General features: G+C 46.5%; 1 protein-coding gene across 1 annotated transcript in view; it reads right to left on the bottom strand.

The window, feature by feature from the left end:
- Window positions 1–17,303, bottom strand: part of DDAH1 (dimethylarginine dimethylaminohydrolase 1) — a gene marked incomplete at its 5' end in the record, with an annotated part of 54,437 nt that extends 37,134 nt beyond the window's left edge. Inside the window, one exon of the mRNA XM_082287626.1 lies at window positions 16,998–17,303. Within this exon, the coding sequence (XP_082143752.1) occupies window positions 16,998–17,303 (306 nt within the window). The remainder of the gene's footprint in view (window positions 1–16,997) is intronic.
- Window positions 17,304–19,290: the final 1,987 nt, after the last annotated feature.

The following is a 19,290-nucleotide window of genomic DNA, read 5'->3' as shown; positions in this document are numbered from 1 at the left end:
CAGTTTCCATTATGTCCTTTTTCTTTAAAGTCTCCCACTGTTACAGCTCCACTAGGAGCAGTAATGCTGAAATCGGCAGCACAGACTGGCTACGGTCTTTTAAATAGTCTTGAAATGGAGCCAAGGTGGAATAAGCCTACTGGTCAGGGGGGTTAACCTCTGGGGCCCCTACTGCAGCGTCTGCATCCCTGCTCCTGCCAAGGCAGCTCTGCACACAACAACATGGAAAGTTTTAGAGCAGAGTCTAGCCTAAGGTAAGAAAAAATTCCTGACCTGCAAGTTTTAAGGAAGTTATGAACTAGGGGGCTGAATCTGGCCCCCTTCAAGCCAGAGGAGACCCAAAGGCAGAGCACAGAGGCAGACCAGTTCTGGCAGAGAAGCACTCAAACTATACACGGAGTTTTCCCTATTTCCTCCTCCACTGGAAGAAGGAGGGTGATGCAAGTTTGCTTCACATATTCACATCTTGCTTTTATGTTGAAAACAGAAAACCACCACCATGCTTCACTTACATACTGTGCTATCACTTCCAGTGAACCATTTTACCTACCTTCGAATATTTCTCTCAACCACATTCCCACTTCACGAACTCACACTCACAACCAGCAAAGCTCAGAGCTGGCTGGCAATCTGATGAGACAGGCTCTCACAAGAATTTCCTGCTTCTGGTTCAGACAGACATACTGCAACAACAGACACTCTCGCAGTATTTTGGCACCTCTACTCCTTGTTCAGGCCAAGACCCAGGAATGCAAGTGAAAAAAACACTTCTTAATTTTTAGAATTTTAAAATAGCTCTTCCCTCTGCTGCCGTGGGTGTCTGGTTGGCTTCCATGCTCAAAGACTGCTTCCACTGAGATTAACTGAATTTGGAAACTACAGTGGTGAAGGTATGACCAAAAAATTTGCTTCCCAGAAAACAGCTGGGGACACCACCACAGCAGGGCGGTGGAGCAGTTTGCTCCAGAGAAGCAAATACTACGGAAAGAACAAATGACTGACCCTCCAAGTACACTGAATTAGGTTTTCCACAAGTCCTGGGATACTTCCAGTAAGCATTTCAATAAAGATGACCCAGCTGGGGAAAACTACATAGGAGCCTCAGGCAAGACCTACAGATCTGTCATGCATGTTCCTCAAAGTGCGACTCATGATGAACTAAGGCAGCCAGAGTTTCCGTATCTTCTGGTCTCTTCTGTTGAATTAACATGCAAGCCTGCACTTCAGCTGGACAAGGCCACTCCTCAGTGTGACTAATGTCTCACACTAAATACTTCAGACACTTGTAGGCTGCTACAGCTCACACCTGTACTTCAGAGAGCATTTTTCAAGGGATCACTGCTGGACCAGTATAATTCCCACTGACAGATCAGCTTGGGAAAAAGCCCTGCTGAAAATTCAGAATTTGGGTCACATACAGATACACTCAAATCCCTTCTTCTCATCCCAGACCTCACTTTGTAGTAGATAGAATCTGGATGTATGCCCATGCCGCTGGCATGAAGTAAAGACCACAGTGGACACTGTGGAACATCCAGGCTCCTTTCAAGAGGGGTGACCCTCAGACATTCTTCTAGTTTTTCACTGAAAATGCAGCTTCTTACAGACCGTGCTGATACAAGCAGCAGTCAAGATACTTTCCAACACCCTTCCTACCTCCAGCATGTGGTGCCATGCTCCTCTGACTCATGCTTAGCTTTCTTACAGCAGCAAAAGCAGGGGACGTGGGGGCAAGAACACTTTTTGTGAAAAATGAAAACGCTACTCTTAGCATATAGGAAGCTCACATTTTTAGGATGAGTTTAGAAACAGAAATCCAAACTTCCCAATATGGGAGCTTATAGCTGGTTTGGGCTCCTAAATTCTGCATAGGGCTCAAGAGTAAAGAGCCTGACTCTCAGAGGTGCTGAGCCTGTACTTGCCATTCAGGGCTCTGGCCATGGGTCACAGGACCCGTGTGAGCCGTTATTCAGGCATGTTAAAACACTTTAAAACCACTGTGTTGATGATGCCATCGACAGGAGCTATCACTTATGCCTTTGTCTGTTACTGCCTTGCACCAGACAGGGAATGCAAGGCAAGGAAAGCTGAAGTTGAAAGCAGTCACCTCCTCATCCTCACCTCCTCTGGAGCACCTTTCCAAAAAGCTAAATGAGTGCATCCATTTTCTACCAGGCATAAAGGGGCAAACCCACAGAAAATCTCATTACTATAGCAGTCAACACGTCCAGGAGACATGTCAGATGCTTTATGTATCAACAATGAAGTGACAGCTTTCCCAGCCCTGGAGAGCATGAAAAAGCAAGGGGCAAAGATTATGCATTCTTTAAAGATCCACACTCCACATGGATTTAGCTTGTTCTTAAAACTCATTGCAGGATATATTTAATATTGCTACATGCTCTATTTAAGACTACTATGGATGTGAGTTCTATTCTGCTATTAACCACACACTTTAACAGGCACCACACTACAGCCCAAAATCACCTAGTCAATACTCAAAGCTAAGAAACACTTTAAAGCTACAGTCGTATCTCAAAGGTTACATTACCTCAGACTTTCCACTAGTGAAAAACATGACCATGAGACCAGCTCAGAGAGATGGTAAGCAGACACAAGGGAGGAAGGAGTTTAAGTGCTTTAAACTAATAAGACTGATTACAAGCTCTACATTAAGCACTGGCACCTTACAGGATTGAGCCCTATCCACTTACACACTTGCGTCATAAGCACAAGCCCTACAGTTAAAAGAAAAAGTCCCTTCTCTTGAAACCTACCATAACATATAGAATACACACCAATTGCCTGTTTTTATTCTTTCACTCCATCCTGATCTGAAAGCATTCACTAAATCCAGCTCCCCCACACTCCTTCCTACTCCAGATCAGGCAATCAATGCTTGCACTTCTCTGATGGACACCTCTCTAGGATGCCTCCCACACCCTATGCCTCCTGCTAGTACCACAGCTGCAGTCCATTCCAAGTGTTATCATATTTCATATGACTGTCCATGTGTATTTTGCAGGACTAATAAAATTAAAATAGGTTTTCAGTACTTTTCATACAACTCCTGAGAAGTCCAGTTTGTTACCAGCATAGCACTTTGTGGCAGATGTAGGTGTGTGGTGAACGCTTTCAAGAATGCAAAACAAGGCACTATTTTTAGACAAGGTTTCAGGGTTTATATAAATCTGAATAAGACCTTACACACTGTATTATTAGCAGCCCTTGGTTTACATTCCATCAGAGAAATGCGAACCCATCTCTTAAGAAATTTTAGGACTACTACTGCATGTTAGAGGGCTAGCAGACCGTTTAAAGCTCCCACTAGGCTTCTGGTTTGTGTGCAGCAACCTTGTAGAGAGGGTAAGGAAACTAAGCAAAGTGGAAACTAGGTTAAATTCAGAGAAGCCTGGTGCAGAATTACAAGCAGTGACTTTAGTCCTTAAGATGAAGCGTGGACAGAGCATATTTTTACTGCACAAAAGCTTTTGGCAGTTTCTGGTGACTGCTGACAACTGTGCCAAAGTTCGTTCCCCTAAGGATGGAGAAATGAGAAGGATAAAGTCATGCTCAGGAAATATCAAAGTCAGGACATGAAACAGTAAGCCCCGGGAGGGACAGAGACAGGCTTGCAGCTAGCAGAGGGGACAGTCATGGGAGTATCTTCCCACCAGTACCACAAACCTCACTGCCTTAGATCAGAGCCTGGATAGCAGTCCCCTTTCTTTGTTTCACCTTCCCCTGCATTTACTTTTGCTACTCCCCCGTCAACCTGAATGGCCAGGACACAGAGCCACAGCAATGTGGACTGCAGGGGAGCCACGGCTCCAGCTACTGGGTCAGGCAAAACTATTGGGAGGGTTACTGGAGCTAAGTGACAGGCACCAAAGCACAGATGCAACACAAGAGCCCATCTTCCCTGCCCTGTAACATCTAAAGGACCAAGGCTCTCATGACTCCAGCTTGCTGTCAGAGCATCACTGATGTCATTGGTCTACACCAGGCTTCCACACAACAGGCTGATGTCTGTGAAGACTTTGAAAACACAGAAAAATGCTCACCATCCAACCCTGGCCACACCAGCTCTAGTCCTGCTCCTGCAAAATCTCTCCAGTCAGCCCTGCACCATGCACAGCTGGTTTGATGCTCTCCTGTCAGACGTGGCTTTCAGGCTGCTCATGGCATTATCGCAGATACAAGATGGATGCCACTCCTGGCAGCCTGCCATTCATCAAACCCACCTAGAAACAGCTCTGCTACTGCTGTTCGCAGGCATAAAAAAACCAGCAGTTCTAGTCTAAAATTTTTTGGGATTGGGTTATCTGTGAAGCCAGAGCATAAGGTCAGAAGAGTGGCACCTTTTCCAAATGGCTCCTTGCACTAGGAAAATAAATACCTATTTCCTATTACCAGTGCTGGTGTTTTCAGGCCCATTTAATCTGTATCATGCTACTCAGGAAAAACCTGTTGATCATTTCCACAGCACAAATTGGCAGATTATCAGCTGCCATCAGCTGTCCCACAACAAAATACACCCCAAAGTCCACGGGAGACTGTTCTCCCCTGGCAGCTTTCTGAAAAGGCTCTTCTAGGACACTCTCTTCCATAACATTAAGCCTTTAAGCCTGACTCTCAATATATTAAACTTCTATTTGCCAAGCATTCACTCCTAGGCCTTTCTAAGAATCATTTTGTAAAGCTTGGATGGCAGTATGTTTTCACAGCTGATGTGGAAAAGCTAGAAACAACATTTCCCAACGAGAAATCTCTGCTTTACAAAGTGTGCACTGTTTCTTAGGGTTAATCTGACTTGCTAAGGGCTGGGGGGGCTGCAGAATTCTTTTATATTGTTGACATAAAATATCTCTGTCTGTCTTCATGGTGGAATCCTTCCATTTTCTACTACCTGCTCTAGGATGGATATACTGAGGCAGGGAAGAAAAATCAACATGTGACCTCAGAGCACCCATTGCTGTTGCTAGTGATGGCCCATCTTATGCCATTGGACACTGATTAAGCCTGAATACAAGTTTTCCCTTGCCAGGTGAGAGGAAAACACCAGCAAGATCTGTGCAAGGCTATGACAGGGCATCTGCCTCCCAAACAGCCAGTGCTTGGAACAACTCGTGACCTTCAGGATCACAGCAAGTGACTCATTATGAGTCTGCTAAACAGCTATCAGTATTACAGCTTATTCATAATACATGAACAGCTTAAGTGGGTCACAGAGACCTGTATATCCCAGCAGCCTGACTCCAACAGCGGCCAGTACTGGCAGCTTAAGGAAAGAATAACAAAGAGGACAAGTGTAGAGTGCTGCTGTCTCCAGTATATTTTCCCCAGCTTATTGTAAAAGGCAGTGCACATATTTCCAAAGCCAGCTACTGCATCTGGATCAAAGAGTTAAACCAGCTATTGATGGATCTCTCTTTCATAGCTGACATCCAGCTGTACTTTTGCCCCCTCCCCCCCCAACCTTGCAACATCCTGGCAAGGACTCTGACAGTTCAGTTGTGCACTGCATGACAAAGTACTTCCTTCTGCTGGAATTTGCTGCCCAGGTATTTCTCTGGATGTCATTTTCATACTATCAGTCCCAGTTCACTTGTTCTGTACCATTTAAGATAGTGTAGAACTCTCCTGTTTCTCCCCTCCCCTACTCAAAACCACTTTGAGTTGAAGGCATTTATCTAATTAGTGTCGCTTCATCCAGGAACAGTCCTACACTGCAGCAAGGTCCTCTCATTCGTCCACACACCTTTTCTGCTTATTCTGCATTTCCAAAATGGGTAACCAGAACCTCACACAGCATTTCAGGTCCAGATGAATACACAGTGTGAGCCAAGTCAAGAAAATGGCCTTTCAGCAATACTGGAGGTATGCACTGCTCATCTGTCCTAAGCCAGAGCTCTGTGGTCAAGGCAAGCTGGTTGGTTTATTGTGTGACAATAAGATCACATTCCAGAATAAGATGAAGTTTAACAGAAACATTTGTTTTAAGGGTCATAAAAATAAGAGATTTCTGTATGGCAATACAGAAGCTCCATTTCACATGGATTGGATTTTCACAGTTGGACTTGCCAGCATCAATGAAGATGTGGCATCCTGTACGATCATAAAGTGCTGACAAGGGCTTTCCCATATAGACAGACAGGTCACTCCCCACCCCTTTCTTTGACAATGTCTCTCCTACACTGACTTCTGCCTTGACTTTTCCTGCACTGGAGGTGGTGGGGCTAACTTTCAGTTTCCTTCCTTGCAACCAGTTCAGACCAAAGGGATCAAGAATTACTGGACAAATATCAGTAAGGCCAACAGCAGTGTAGTGTCTGCCTAATTTCTTTTAGAAACCTATACTAAAACCAGCTGTTCTCTGCACACATTTCAAGCTGCTGCAGCCAGAAGGAATGTGGAAAAGGGTGTATGACAACCCTGTGCCACCTTCTTGTCTAACACCCTCTACTCCAAAAAGCACCACAGTTAGAATTCTGTTTCTGAATACACTGGCTACAGGAGTCACCCCAAACCACCTTGCAAAAAAACCTGGCAAACTTCATAGAAGACCTCAATCAGACCTTTCTACTGAAAAATACATGTATCCCATTCATATAATTCTCCATCAGTATCTATTGTTTCTATCAGTTTGTATTTGCCTCTCAAGAGCACTGCTCACTCCAGCTCTTGCTAGCACAGGCACAAGTACTTCTATCAGAGGCTTTTAACAGGTTCAGAGACATGAACTAGTGCATTAAACTTCAGTGAATACCTAGTGACTAGCAATAGCCATGCCACCTCTCCTCTGTAAAATGTCGGAAGAACATGAGATTCATCACTTTCACTATTTTAAGCACAGTGATGACAGCCACACTCAGTACTCGGGTAGGTGAAGCGGCCCAAAGTGCTTGTACTGTTTGCAAAATTAACTCCTACAGGACTGCTAAATCTCTCTACTTCTACACAGAGGCACAGTCTTCAGTTTACTACTAAACATTTAAATTATTTTTAAAAACATAGCTTGCTATTTCTGGAGAGCAGGCCAAAAACTAGCTCTATCTCTAAAATACTTGTCTTTCTAGCCTGGGTTTGCGTGGAGATGACCATCTCCATGGCTGCTGGCCTGCAGCTCAAAGGACATCAACCACACTGAAATGCAGAGACACAGGCACAAGCAAGATTCTTATCCTGCAAGATCACCCTGAGATACAGGATTCAGCTTCCTGACAGCTCTTACATTAAAAGCCTCAGAAAAAGCAAAGAGAAATGCAAAATCAATCACAACACTGTCAACAGCATCAAATTATGTAGCAGTTTTGTTTTGGTTTGCTTCAGTGGCCAGCTGGGACTGAGCTGAGATAGATGATTTCATCTCGCCAGAGAACTTCAGTTGGCATCCGGAGACAGGCGTGGATAGCCAGATCCTTTACTTTTAACAAACATAATGAACCCTCCAGAAACAAATTATCACAATCATTTTTTAAAGATGATGCCAAATACTGAATCTCTCCTGACATGAAAATGAGTTCTGCAAGTCTTCAACGAGCTGATTTTTATATACTTGCTTGGTTTTAGTATTGACTCCAAGTGACAGAAAAATAGCACACTACAGTGTGGTGTAGGTGATCACTGGCCTTGGATCAACGCAGGACCTGACTCAGGTACATCTCAGCCATAAAACATTTCACTTATTTTTTTTTTTTCTGAAAGAAGAATTCCTAATAGTGCTATAAAAGGGGCAGCCATAAAAGATATTGTCACCTGATGCTGTGGGTGCATCATTTATCTTCACCCTAGAACTGTGACTGACCAGATCTGACACCAAGAGTGAAGCTCTCTTACACCATAAACTTGATTAGAGATAGGCTTCTATAATAAATACAGAAAAAAAGCAGAATGGTTTATTTTTCAATGGGATGAATGATCAGTAATTACTGACAGTAATTTCTTTCTTAGTAGGAATGTATTTTCTGTAGTCACGACTTCTGGTTGGCAAGCCTGCCATAAACAATGCCTTCTACACAGATGTTTATATGGACCAGTGTAACTTATGATTAGTGAAGACTGTTTTGTATATGTAACCTTTGTTTCAGGTCAGCATTTAATAATCAGGTCTACACTTTTGATCCAGCACTATTTACCAGGAGACTTTTGACAATGACAAGAAGTCCTCTAAAAACTGAACAACACAAGCACAGATGCTGCATTCCCAGACTGAGCTGCTAAGCTCACAAAATATTCAGCATGAATGGAGTATTGCAAGTTAAAACTGGCTATACAGCCACTTCCCACAGCATCCTCAGCAGAGTCATGCTGAGCCTGCAGCAGAGGCAGGGTACCTGCTCCAGAACCGCTTTGGAATAACCAGTAATAGTGCTAGAAAGTAAAGTCTGCATGTGTTTATTTTAATGAAAAATGTCAGTGCTAATATCAGCCATGCTTGCTGAAGAGCTGCATGCCCATGTCACCTTACCAAGAGGGACAACTGAAGGCAGCAAGTTTAAGGGCAAAACCAATCAGACAGACTACACTGGGGATGTTACGAACCCACCTTTGAATCTCAAAACCAAAACTCCAGAAGTGACTCTGGAAAAATAGTTTTTGCAATGCTTTTAAGTAAGGCAGTTCCAAAAAAAAAAAAAACCAAAACAACCCAGAATAAACAAAAAACTACAAAACAACAACTACTTAGGTTCAATTTGAAAGTCCAGGCAGAAATTTCTTGGGGAAGGAACAGCGTAGCTCCAAGCCACATGTATAAATCAATGCAGCAGCAAAGGATCTTTTCACTTGGTGGAAATGCTTATGGTTACTTGGAACCTTTAACCACTTAGCATTTGCACTGAACCATAAGCTCACCAAGGGCTATTCATCACAGCCAAAGGAACAGTGATTAACAAAGTACAGAAGCTGACATCAGGCTTGCACAATAATAATCAAGTGTCCACAAGAGATTAAAAAACAGGCATTTAATTTGGGTTGTGCCTTTTTTTAATCTTCTGGTCAGCAACTGGGATATTCCTGAGAATCCTGACATCACAATTCAATAACAAGGTCTAAATATGGCTTCTACTAGAAAAACATGAAACCCAAGCTGCTCCTAGACTGTCCTTAAAGATTGTTTTACAGTTCTATAAATAGAAACCAATTATAATGAACACAGTCCACTTACATTGATCTGACTACAAGCTACTTCCTAACATTTTCATTAAGTCGGGGATCACAGAAGCAAAATTGAAAATGAAAAAATACAGTTCTTGGCATGGCCAGTTAGCCTTATTAATGTAGGGTCAGAGCTACATCAGCAATGAACTTTCAGACCAAAGAACCACCTGCCCAAACCAAAAGGCATCACTTAAACTGTGAAGCAGATGATTTTTGAAATAGTCTGCTTTAGGAGGCTAAAACACCTATTCTATGTATACTGATAATTACATTGGCTCCTGATAAAGGTCTACCTGATGCTGCCTAAATGACTGGGTTTTTTAAACTTCTCAGTACTGTTTAAGAAACTTTTCTCCTCTACTGCATGCTTTTCAGTTAATTTATATACTAATACAAAAATGCTGAAAATTAAAGCTATTGATATAATAAAAGAAAACACTGAAGTAGATTCTGATAAAGAGTTACTTCATTGCCTTCTGTAACCCAGGATGGGCATCACTCATCATCCTGGAGAAAGTCTCCGAGTGGCACTAACTTTGTAGAAGATCATTACATTTGGGTTTGCCAATTATAGGCTCAAAGGAAAACCAAATCCCATATTAAAACTCATGTATACATATCCAAAGTCTGGCTGGTACTTCTCAACTTGTTTTCAGTATGACAGAAAATAAATGCTGACAATATCTTGCACACTTTAATTCTGAGGTTAGACTGAGAACATGATGAAAAAGATAGGCTAAAGGAGTATATGTATATGGCTCAGTATAGAATGGGAAAGGTATTAAAAAACCCAGTCTAACAAGAGGGTGGAAAGGTACCTAGTGCCATCTCTAATTTTTGTCAGCCTTCATGTAAAGTGTTTGCCCATGTTTACTTACCTGCTGTTTAAAGTATTAAACAATTACACTGTGGCAATCTGTGCTTTCTGTCGTAAGTTTTCCTGGCAGAACACCAAAGCTGGTCTGGGTCATCAAGGGTAAAGCACAATAAGGATGTGCAAAGGGGTCAGTGAAAACATAAAAGACCATCACAATTTGTGTGACAATTTAAAGAACCATTAATTATTTTAAATGGTAATAAAACATTTAATCTCTTGCTTCTCTAGTGACCAGACATGGAAAGGAGCTAGATCCCTGCCAGTGCCAGCTCAACCAGGGTGGTACCCACCCAGCAGAAAGCCACAGCCTTGCTAAGCTCTGCACCCACATGACCGACTGCGCTTCCCAGACAGAGCTCAGTGGGAGCACATTGTCACCCTGAGCTGGACTACAGCGAGTGCCCTGCTCTTTCCCCAGTGCTGGCCAGCAGCACTGAGCATCCCTGTGGAAGGGGTGCCCAGGTACAGAAGCTCCTCTACTTGGTTCATTGCTGAGGCTCAGTCAGCTTGTGCCCAGCATCAAAACCGCCTCCGTAAAGAAAAAAAAACCAGGTCACTGACAGAAGAGACTCCCTTCTGAAGGGAACAGAAGGCCCCCTATGCAGACCACACCCACTTCTTAGGGAAGCCTGCTGTCTCCCTGGGGCCCTGATTAAATGGAAAAGAAAGCTTCTCCCCTGATACAGCCCTCAGATTATTATCCATTCTTGATTTTTCAGGTGTGCAGCAATGAAGTTCCAGCAACAAGTCTGAGGGCAACCAACAGACTTCAGGGCCTTGGGACAACTGGTTAAGGGATCAGGAGCACAAATAGTATCCCCCTCTATCTTTGTAACTGCTGGGAGTGATGAGTGAAGAAACGAGAGAGCCAGCATATCAATACCTGGCTCTGAGCCTGGTGCCACCAGCAGAATTTTTGGGTTTTGATAATGGGTAGGTTTACACAGCAGCAGGCCTGCTGGAGACACTTGTCTCTCTCCTTGCACAGGAGTTAAGACTCATTGAAAGAGCTTTAAACTAAATTTGAAGAGAAGAAGAGTTAAAACCCAGGCTAACTAGAGATAAGCCTGGGGGCAGCACACCACTGTTTGAGGCATGGTGTGCTAGTGAGGTCCTTCCATTTGATGTCTCAGTGGAAGCAGGGAATGGAGATCCATGTGGCAGCAAAGGGTTACTGATGTGTTAGGTCCCTCTGGATGTGGTGATTGCTCCTCAAGAGAAAGACTGGTGAGTTATCTGGTGGCTGAAGGCCACCTTGGGCACAGCAATCATGAAATAAGTTTTTGATTATTGCAGAAATTGGCCTGTTTAAGGGACTGGTTGATAGAGTCCCTTGGGAGGCAGTACTGAACTGCTTGTGGGTAGGAAGGCTTTCCAGAGGGATCTGGAGAGGTTGGATCAATGAGCCAAGGCCAGTTCTATGAGGTTCAACAACACCAAGTGCTGGATCCTGCATTTGGGTCACAACAACCCCATGCAGCACAACAGCCTTGGCGAAGAGTGGCTGGAAAGCTGCCCAGCAGAGAAGGACCTGGGGATGCTGGTTGACAGCATCTGAACATGAACACAAGCCAGTGTGTGCCCAGGTGGCCAAGAAGGCCAATGGCATCCTGGCTTGGATCAGCAATAGTGTCGCCAGCAGGACCAGGGCAGTGATTGCCCCTCTGTGCTCAGCACTGGTGAGGTCCCAGCTCAAGTGCTGTGTCCAGTTCTGGGCCCCTCATGACAAGAAAGACAGTGAGGGGCTGGAGTGAGCCCAGAGAAGGACAGTGGAGCTGGGGAAGGGTCTGGAGCATATGTCCTATGAGAAGCAGCTGAGGGAGCTGGGGGTGCTCAGCCTGAAGGAAAGAAGGCTCAGAGGGGACCTCATCACTCTACAAATACCTGGAAGGGGGTTATAGTGAGGTGGGAATTGGTCTCTTCTCCCAGGTCACAAGCAACAGGACAAGGGGAAAGGCCCTCAGCTTGCACCAGGGGAGGTTTGGATTGGATATTAGGGAAAATTTCTTCACTGAAAGTGTTGTCAAGCTTTGGGCTGCCTGGGAAGTAGCTAAATAACCATCCCAGAAGACATTAGAAGGATGCACAGATGGGGCACTCAGGGACATGGTTTAGTGGTGGACTCAGCAGTGCCGGCTTAACAGTTGGACTCTACAATCTTAAAGGTCTTTTCAAACCTAAAGGGTTCTATGATTCTGACTACAGGCTCACTTGTACTGGTATACACTATAAAATAAAACCCCCATAACCTAATTAAGTTCAGGAGCCAGCAGAGCCTTAAATCTCTTTCTCCTGAGCCTGGCTTTTCTATTACTTTGCAATAGATGTCATTAACCTGCAGGACCATCTATATCTACAGAGAGAGTGGAGAAAGGTCTTGCATTTAGCAGCAGCTATGCAGTATTACCTCAGTGTATACAATAGATAAATAACTTAGTAAACTCTTTTTGCCTTCTGTTTTTTAAGAAACTTCCACCTACTGGCCTGAGAACTATCCCTGAAAGCAGTAAGCTGCAGCTGGGACAACAGGCCAGTGTACGGTGCAAGCTATGGTTCATACACAGCTACACAGCCCTGCAGAAGCTGTACAGGGTGGGAAAGGGTGGCAGCTGAGGGTGTTCAGCACTGAGGAGCAGGTTACCTGGCCCAGCACAGCTGTAAACTCTGCAGAAGCACTACTGTGGACAAAATCTTGCCATACAGCAAGTAAATTTGGGAAGAGATACCCAGAGACGCTGAAAAAGCCATTAGGTGGTTTCTCCAATTCTTGTTGAGAGGATTTGACAAACACAGTCCTTTGCTGCTCATCCTATCCCTCACTGCTGAAAGACCAGCTATCCTACACCACATGAATGCAGTCACAAGTGTTCCCAGTCTTGGGGGAGTAGGGAATAACAAAAGCCTTGGGTAGAGGTTTCCTCTTAACCAGGGAAGGAAACACACTGAGCTCTTCTGCGACAGCTCCTGCAGTTTTCCCAGCACCAGCTAATTCTCCATTCCCCGTGTGGCAGCTGAGAAAAGGCCAGGTCACTGTGGGTGCATTCTGCTGAGCTTTTGGGTTCCCATCTGTCTGCATAAGCACAGGAATGGTGGAAATGTTGTTTTGTGCTGTCCCAAGCACATTAAGACAACTTAGGCAGCAAGAGCAATGTGCTGATGAGGGCTCTTCACAGCAACTAACCCTGCTGTATTCAGAAGGTGACGTTGAGAGTTTATACTGGAGGAATAAACAATTGAGAACATACTGCTGGAACAAAAGGTGCTGGAACTGGCAATCTGATCAGTGATCACAACATTTCCACTGGACTTACTCAACTTAAGCATCAAGTACACTGGTGACTGCACACAGCTAAACAAAACACTTAGACATATTAGCAATCTACCTCTGGCTTACTTCAAAAGCCTTTACCTTTCTGCCAAATTCAAAACTCCACAGAAACTATGAATTTTAAAGTACGTTCAGAGGCTGATAACACAGAAACATAATGGCTTGAAATAAGTCTGACTTGCAAACAAATCATTAAATGCATGACTAATTTTTTTACTTTACTAAAAAAATACTGGGCTCTTTCCCAGCACTGCCTGAACATGACCAAATTTAATTCAATTCTTTTTTTCTCCTTACAATAACTTGGAGCAAGAACAGACATAACCCTAGATTTTATTTTGTTTTGCTCCAGACAGACAATCAGTAAAGAATCCAATGTTGCTGGGGGGATAAGCAATAATATCTATAAAGCCTGAAAGCTCAATCAATGCTATTACGAACTACTGCACAATTTTGTCTACTGCATGGCGTTACTGTAATTGGTGACAAGCCTTCTTAATAAGGAGTCTAGTCAGTGAAAGAAAAAGCTGTATTCCTCTTAAATACTGCATTATAGGTTTTCAGTAGCATGAAACAGAGGAGATGAAGACATTACTGCTCAGTTCATGCATCTGGCAGACAGTTTATCACAAGGCACAACACACCTGAAACAGCACTGCTCCAGCTGTGTATGCAACCAGGCCGTTCTCTTTCGGATGCACCTCAGCAACTCCCTGTGCTCTTCAATGTTCACTGGTTTGACCAGGCTTCAGAGCCCAGCCTACCACATGCCTCTTTGGCAGATTTCCTGGACACAAACCTTCCCTCTATTAATTATTTGCAAAAATGGTACCCTACAACCCTGTTTCCCTCATCCTTTCCTTCCTCCACTGCTCCTGCTTGCTCTGTACAAAAATACATCCAACAGTTAAGAGACCAGTAAGACAAGTCCAGCTGAGCCCTGCCTTATAGGGAGTCTCAGGTCAGGAGTGCATGATCGGGAGTTGGGCTTTACTGGGTTAAGCCACACATACGCCAACTGTACTGCTAAAATATTCATGGGTTTGCACTTACGTTACATAAAAAGAATGAGAGATCACAGTTTGAGAAACTGGTGCTTACGTAGACTGCACCCACCCTCTTTCCCTGTCACCCAGTACAAGTGACAATGCTCTACAACAGCCTTGGTTCACTTTCATAACAGGCTGACCAAGCCAACTGCTGCAGGATCCTTCCTTTCCTGGGGCAGCACTTTGCACCTGTCTCTGTTCAACCATGAGGTCTCCATGGGTCAGCCCCTTTCTCCAGCCTGGCGAGGTCCCTCTGCACAGCCTAGACCTCCATGGCATTGCTTCTCACTCTTGCTCCAGTTTGGAGCCATTCACAGCTCAATAAAGATGCCTCAATCTCCTCCAAGTCATCAATAAAGGTATTTGACAGGGCAGACCATTTGATGGTAGGAGAGACCCTGCAGCAACATCACCTGCCACCCAACTCCAGCAACTATCTCAATGGGGAATTCAGAGACTGGATATAAACCTCAGAAAAGTATCTTGAAAGGCTGCTAACAGATGCTCACTGGGGTTAGCAAGAGGGTCAGGAGCAGGTGCTGGGCTCCCTCAGCACAGGGTGGCCACATATCTCAGTGCCTGGACTTCCTGAGCCCCTGTGGCTGGTACCTCCAGAGCCAAAGCTGGAGGCAATAAGAGCAGGGAAGCTTTGGGTACAACAGGAAACAGCATCTCATGCAGCTACAAGATGCAGCTCTTTCTGGGGAGCTCTATGAAAGTGATGTTATCATAGATGTTTGCCAAGATGTCCAAGGCATACACCAAGCCCTCCACCACAGCATGCAGAGCTCCGGGTAGGCATGTGCACATTCCTGCTTTCTAAAGCCTTTGCCATTTCACTGTTTTCAATACGACATCCTGGTCACTAACTACTCAACACAGACACACCAGCTAAACACAGCTGACAGTCACCACGCTGGAAAGGGGAGGATACTTTGGAGGGGAAAGGGAACAGGCACGTAGCATACTGCAGAAATGAGCACCTTCTCCCCCCTTCCACAAGACACTGCTGTAATGATGTTACCAAGAGGAAAAATTGTTGGAAATAAGAGTTAAATGTTCAGACAAGCACTACACTGCAATGTCATGCACTGCTATAGCTTTAAAAGGGTATTTGTTCAATTATTTTTTCTTTTTTACTTCACAGAAAACTCAAGGGAGTGATTACTCCATCATCCAAAAACACTAATAATGTTGAAATTATGCCTGAAAGCTCTTTCTCTCCTCTTGCTCATGACTCTGCCTGGACAAGTCACTCATGGAAAGAAGTAAATCCATCCTCCTGAAGGGGAAATGGTACAAATGGCAGCAGGACTCACATCTCTACATACCAGTGCGTCATGGGAAGGACCAGTGAAAACTCGCTTGGATTCTGGCTGAGAAACAGCTGCTTCTGAGAGTAGCATGTGGTAAACGCTTTACTCTGGTGCTGTCACCCTAAAAGCACTCAAGTATGTTACAAAGAGTAACATGGTTATGCAGAAGAAGTGCATGTGTACAAGGTGTACACAGTATCTCAGATATTACACTACACCGTTGGGCAGAATTCAAGAAAACTTCGCAATTGATAAGAGAAGGGCACTATGTAAAAAACACCAAAACCAAGTGGAGCAACTCAGCTATTGCTCTCAATGGCCAAGAGGAGCTACTGCTGTATTAGAGCTAGTGGCCTGTCCCACAGGCACAACAGCATGTGCCTGTGGAACTCAGGATGCACTGGGCTAGCAAAGATGGGAACTGAAAGAGACATGGGGAGGGTTATGCTAAAAGATGCTTACAGGAAGGCAGGCTGTCACTGCTTATTGAGGAGATAACTGGGTGGCACTTTCAGTGCATGCACTGCCTGATGAACTAGTTTATGAATGGGCTGAGGACATTAAAAAAGTACTAAGAAGATCTAAAGTAAGGCTCCTGTGGGTGTGCATCCTTCACACTTCTCTTCTATGAGGTGGCCTACGTCCCCCATACATGCAGGGGGCCTGCAGTGGTTGCAGAGGGAAGTGACATCGGGTTCAAGGGCATTAAGGCTGACACCAAGCACACCAAAACACGCACGAGCTTTTGTGCACAAGCCAGTAGATACAATCATGGCAGGTACCAATGATGCACTGCCTGGGGCTGAGCTCGGGTTGAACGTGTACTGAAAACGGGGTTTGTGGATCGAGCAGGGCTGTACCGTGGTCACGAATCCGCACAATCTGCCAGCGACCCATCCCGCCAGACGGGCTCGGCAAGCTAACACGGAGCGAGAGCCCGCACGCCCCAGAATGGATGAGTCATAGTTTACACTGTCCATCCACTTGTCTCCAGGAGCAGAGCACCGCTCTCCAGTAAGCCCAGCACAGCCGGGCTCCGCCGCACAGCGGGCTCGGGTGCCGGCGGCGGGATGCCGGGCTGGAGCCGCTGCGCGGGGCCGGTCCCGCCGAGCAGGGCTGCAGCTCGGAGCGCGATCCCCGCTCCGCCGCTCCCGCCGGGGGCTGGGGCGGGCCAGGGGACACGCCCGACGGCGCGGCCACCCCGAGCTCACCTGCGCAGGCATCGCCCCCCGGCCCGCCCCGCTCCGCACCGCACAGCACCTCACCTCCTTCCTGCGGCTGGGCGCGCCCGGGCGGGTGAGCAGCGCCGTCTCCTCGCAGACCACGGCCACATCCTCCACGAAGACACAGTCAGGGAGGCTCTCGTCGGCCGGCAGCTCCAGCACCTGCAGCCCCAGCTTGCCCCGCAGCACACCCACATACAGCTGATGCTCCCTCTCCGCGCGGGCGAAGTCTACCTCAGGGCCCGCCGCGCTGCGCAGCGCCTGCCGGCACAGCGACTCGGGCAGCGCCCGCACCACGGCGTGCGTGCAGCGCCCGAAGGCGGCGGGGCCGCCGCCCAGCCCGGCCATGCTGCGCGGCACGGACGGCGGAGGGGGACGCGAGGGACGCGCGCCCGGCGCTGCCGGCGGAGAAAGCGCCGCCCGCGGCCCGGCCGCGCCCCATTGGCTCCCCACCAGGCACATTTCCATGGGGCCGCCGCCGCGCGCGCCCCCATTGGCTGGCGGCGGCGGCCGGGCCGCGCCATTGGCCGCCCCCCGCGCGGCGCCGCTTACCTGTGCGGGCGGGCCCGCCAACCCCGCGGCGTGGCCTGAGGGGCGGCGGGGCTGCGCGGCCCGGTTGCGGCCGTTCTGTGCAGCGGCACAAGTACGCTGACAGCGTTCTAACCGCCGAGTCCAGTCATATTCTTACATCCATTCCAGCTGGGGTGGGCAGGGGGACGGTTGATGACCCTCCTGCTCGAGGGTGCGTTGGCTTGGGCACCTGCGAGCCCTTTGCCTACTCCTTCCCTGGTGGCACGCCTGAAGGCCAGCTGGTTCATCTGGGTGACCAAAGGAAGAATATCCCATGACAAGGGCAGTTCCAAACACAAATCGGAAGGAAATAAGCCCAGCCGAATCTCTTGTCATGGCTTTCTACAGGGCACTCACTGGCAGAGCGTGTCCACCTGCTCGCACTCCTTTGCACTCTTCAAGGTGTTATAAACATATAGTATTGGCTTCTCGCAAAGTATTAAAGTAGATATTATATAATGTTAGAAATGCTTTTTGCTGTGTGGATGTAGTTTTCTCTCGTTTTAGCAAGAATGTTAGCGAGTGTGAGCAAGTAAGATAACCTCCAAGCGAGCAGAGGATGAGGCCCGAGGAGCTGCTGATCAACACTTTGTCCAGAGAACAAAAGGGCCCAAAGGCTGCTCCACCCGGAGAACGGGCGGCCTGGAGAGTCCGAGAGCCGCTATCACCGCTCTGCCCGGGGGGCAAAGAGGCCCAAAGCTGCAATCAGCCCTGACTGTCTGGAGAATTAAGAGATCCACCCTACCATCGAGCCCTTATCACCGCTCTGCCCGGGGGGCAAAGAGGCCCAAAGCTGCAATCAGCCCTGACTGTCTGGAGAATTAAGAGATCCACCCTACCATCGAGCCCTTATCTAGTGGGCCCAACCCCAAGAATCAAAAGAAATAAAACCGCAAGGCCGAAGACTACGCATGCTCTAAAAAGGCGGACCCAAGGAGTGGCCATGCAGAACAGTTCCTGGAAAAGTTTTAATATGAATAGAGAACAGACAGTAAAAATGGTATAAAAAGGACTCACCTCGAGCATCAGGTGTGCTCTTGGCAGAGCGCCAAGGCACCCGGCCGTTATCCCTTTGCTTTATTTTATGTGTCTCTTATTGTCTTTATATTAAACTCTTTAAATTCTAACAGGAGAGTGAACCTCGTTTTTCACATACTGTAGAGTAAAAAACCACAGTGACTCAGTGAGGCAGTATTTCTACTAAATAATTAAGTGTCTGGGCTCCTCATCTAGAGGAGCTGAAGACATTGGGCAGGCAACAAGTCATTTCACTTCACCCCACTGCATGGACAAGCTCCCAAGTGCTTTTACATTTTCCAAATGCTGAACAGATTTGTTCACCATCTATTCTTTACATAACAGATCACTTCTGGAAGAAGAGACCAGCTTCTGGGTGGCATAAATCAAGGGGGCATGTGCCAGCCTGTAGAGAAGTCCTTCTGGGGACCAACACTTTCCCTTGCCTGAGTTGAACCCATGCTATCTCAGAGTCTTACCAGGGTCAGATAAATTCCATAAATAGCTGGTTCAGGGGAAACACAATATTTGTTTTGTCTGCTATGGGACAATGACCTGGGCGTTTCCTCAGCTGGCATTTTGCATCCTGCAGAGAAGGAGGAATTCCCATGAACTGGCAGCTGTGCAGTTGTTGGGAGACAAAGCTGTCAAAGGGTGATTCTTTGCAAGTCAGCTTGGGAGCATAGTTGCTGTGACACATGGCACCAAGCAGCCTGGACAACACACAGAGGCAAAGGGCATTCCTCAC

This window comes from Coloeus monedula (assembly GCF_965178545.1).
Source record: "Coloeus monedula genome assembly, chromosome: 9".
Classification (NCBI taxonomy): Eukaryota; Metazoa; Chordata; class Aves; order Passeriformes; family Corvidae; genus Coloeus; species Coloeus monedula.
Note: the sequence above shows the minus strand (reverse complement) of the source record. Positions and strands in the feature narration are given on the sequence as shown.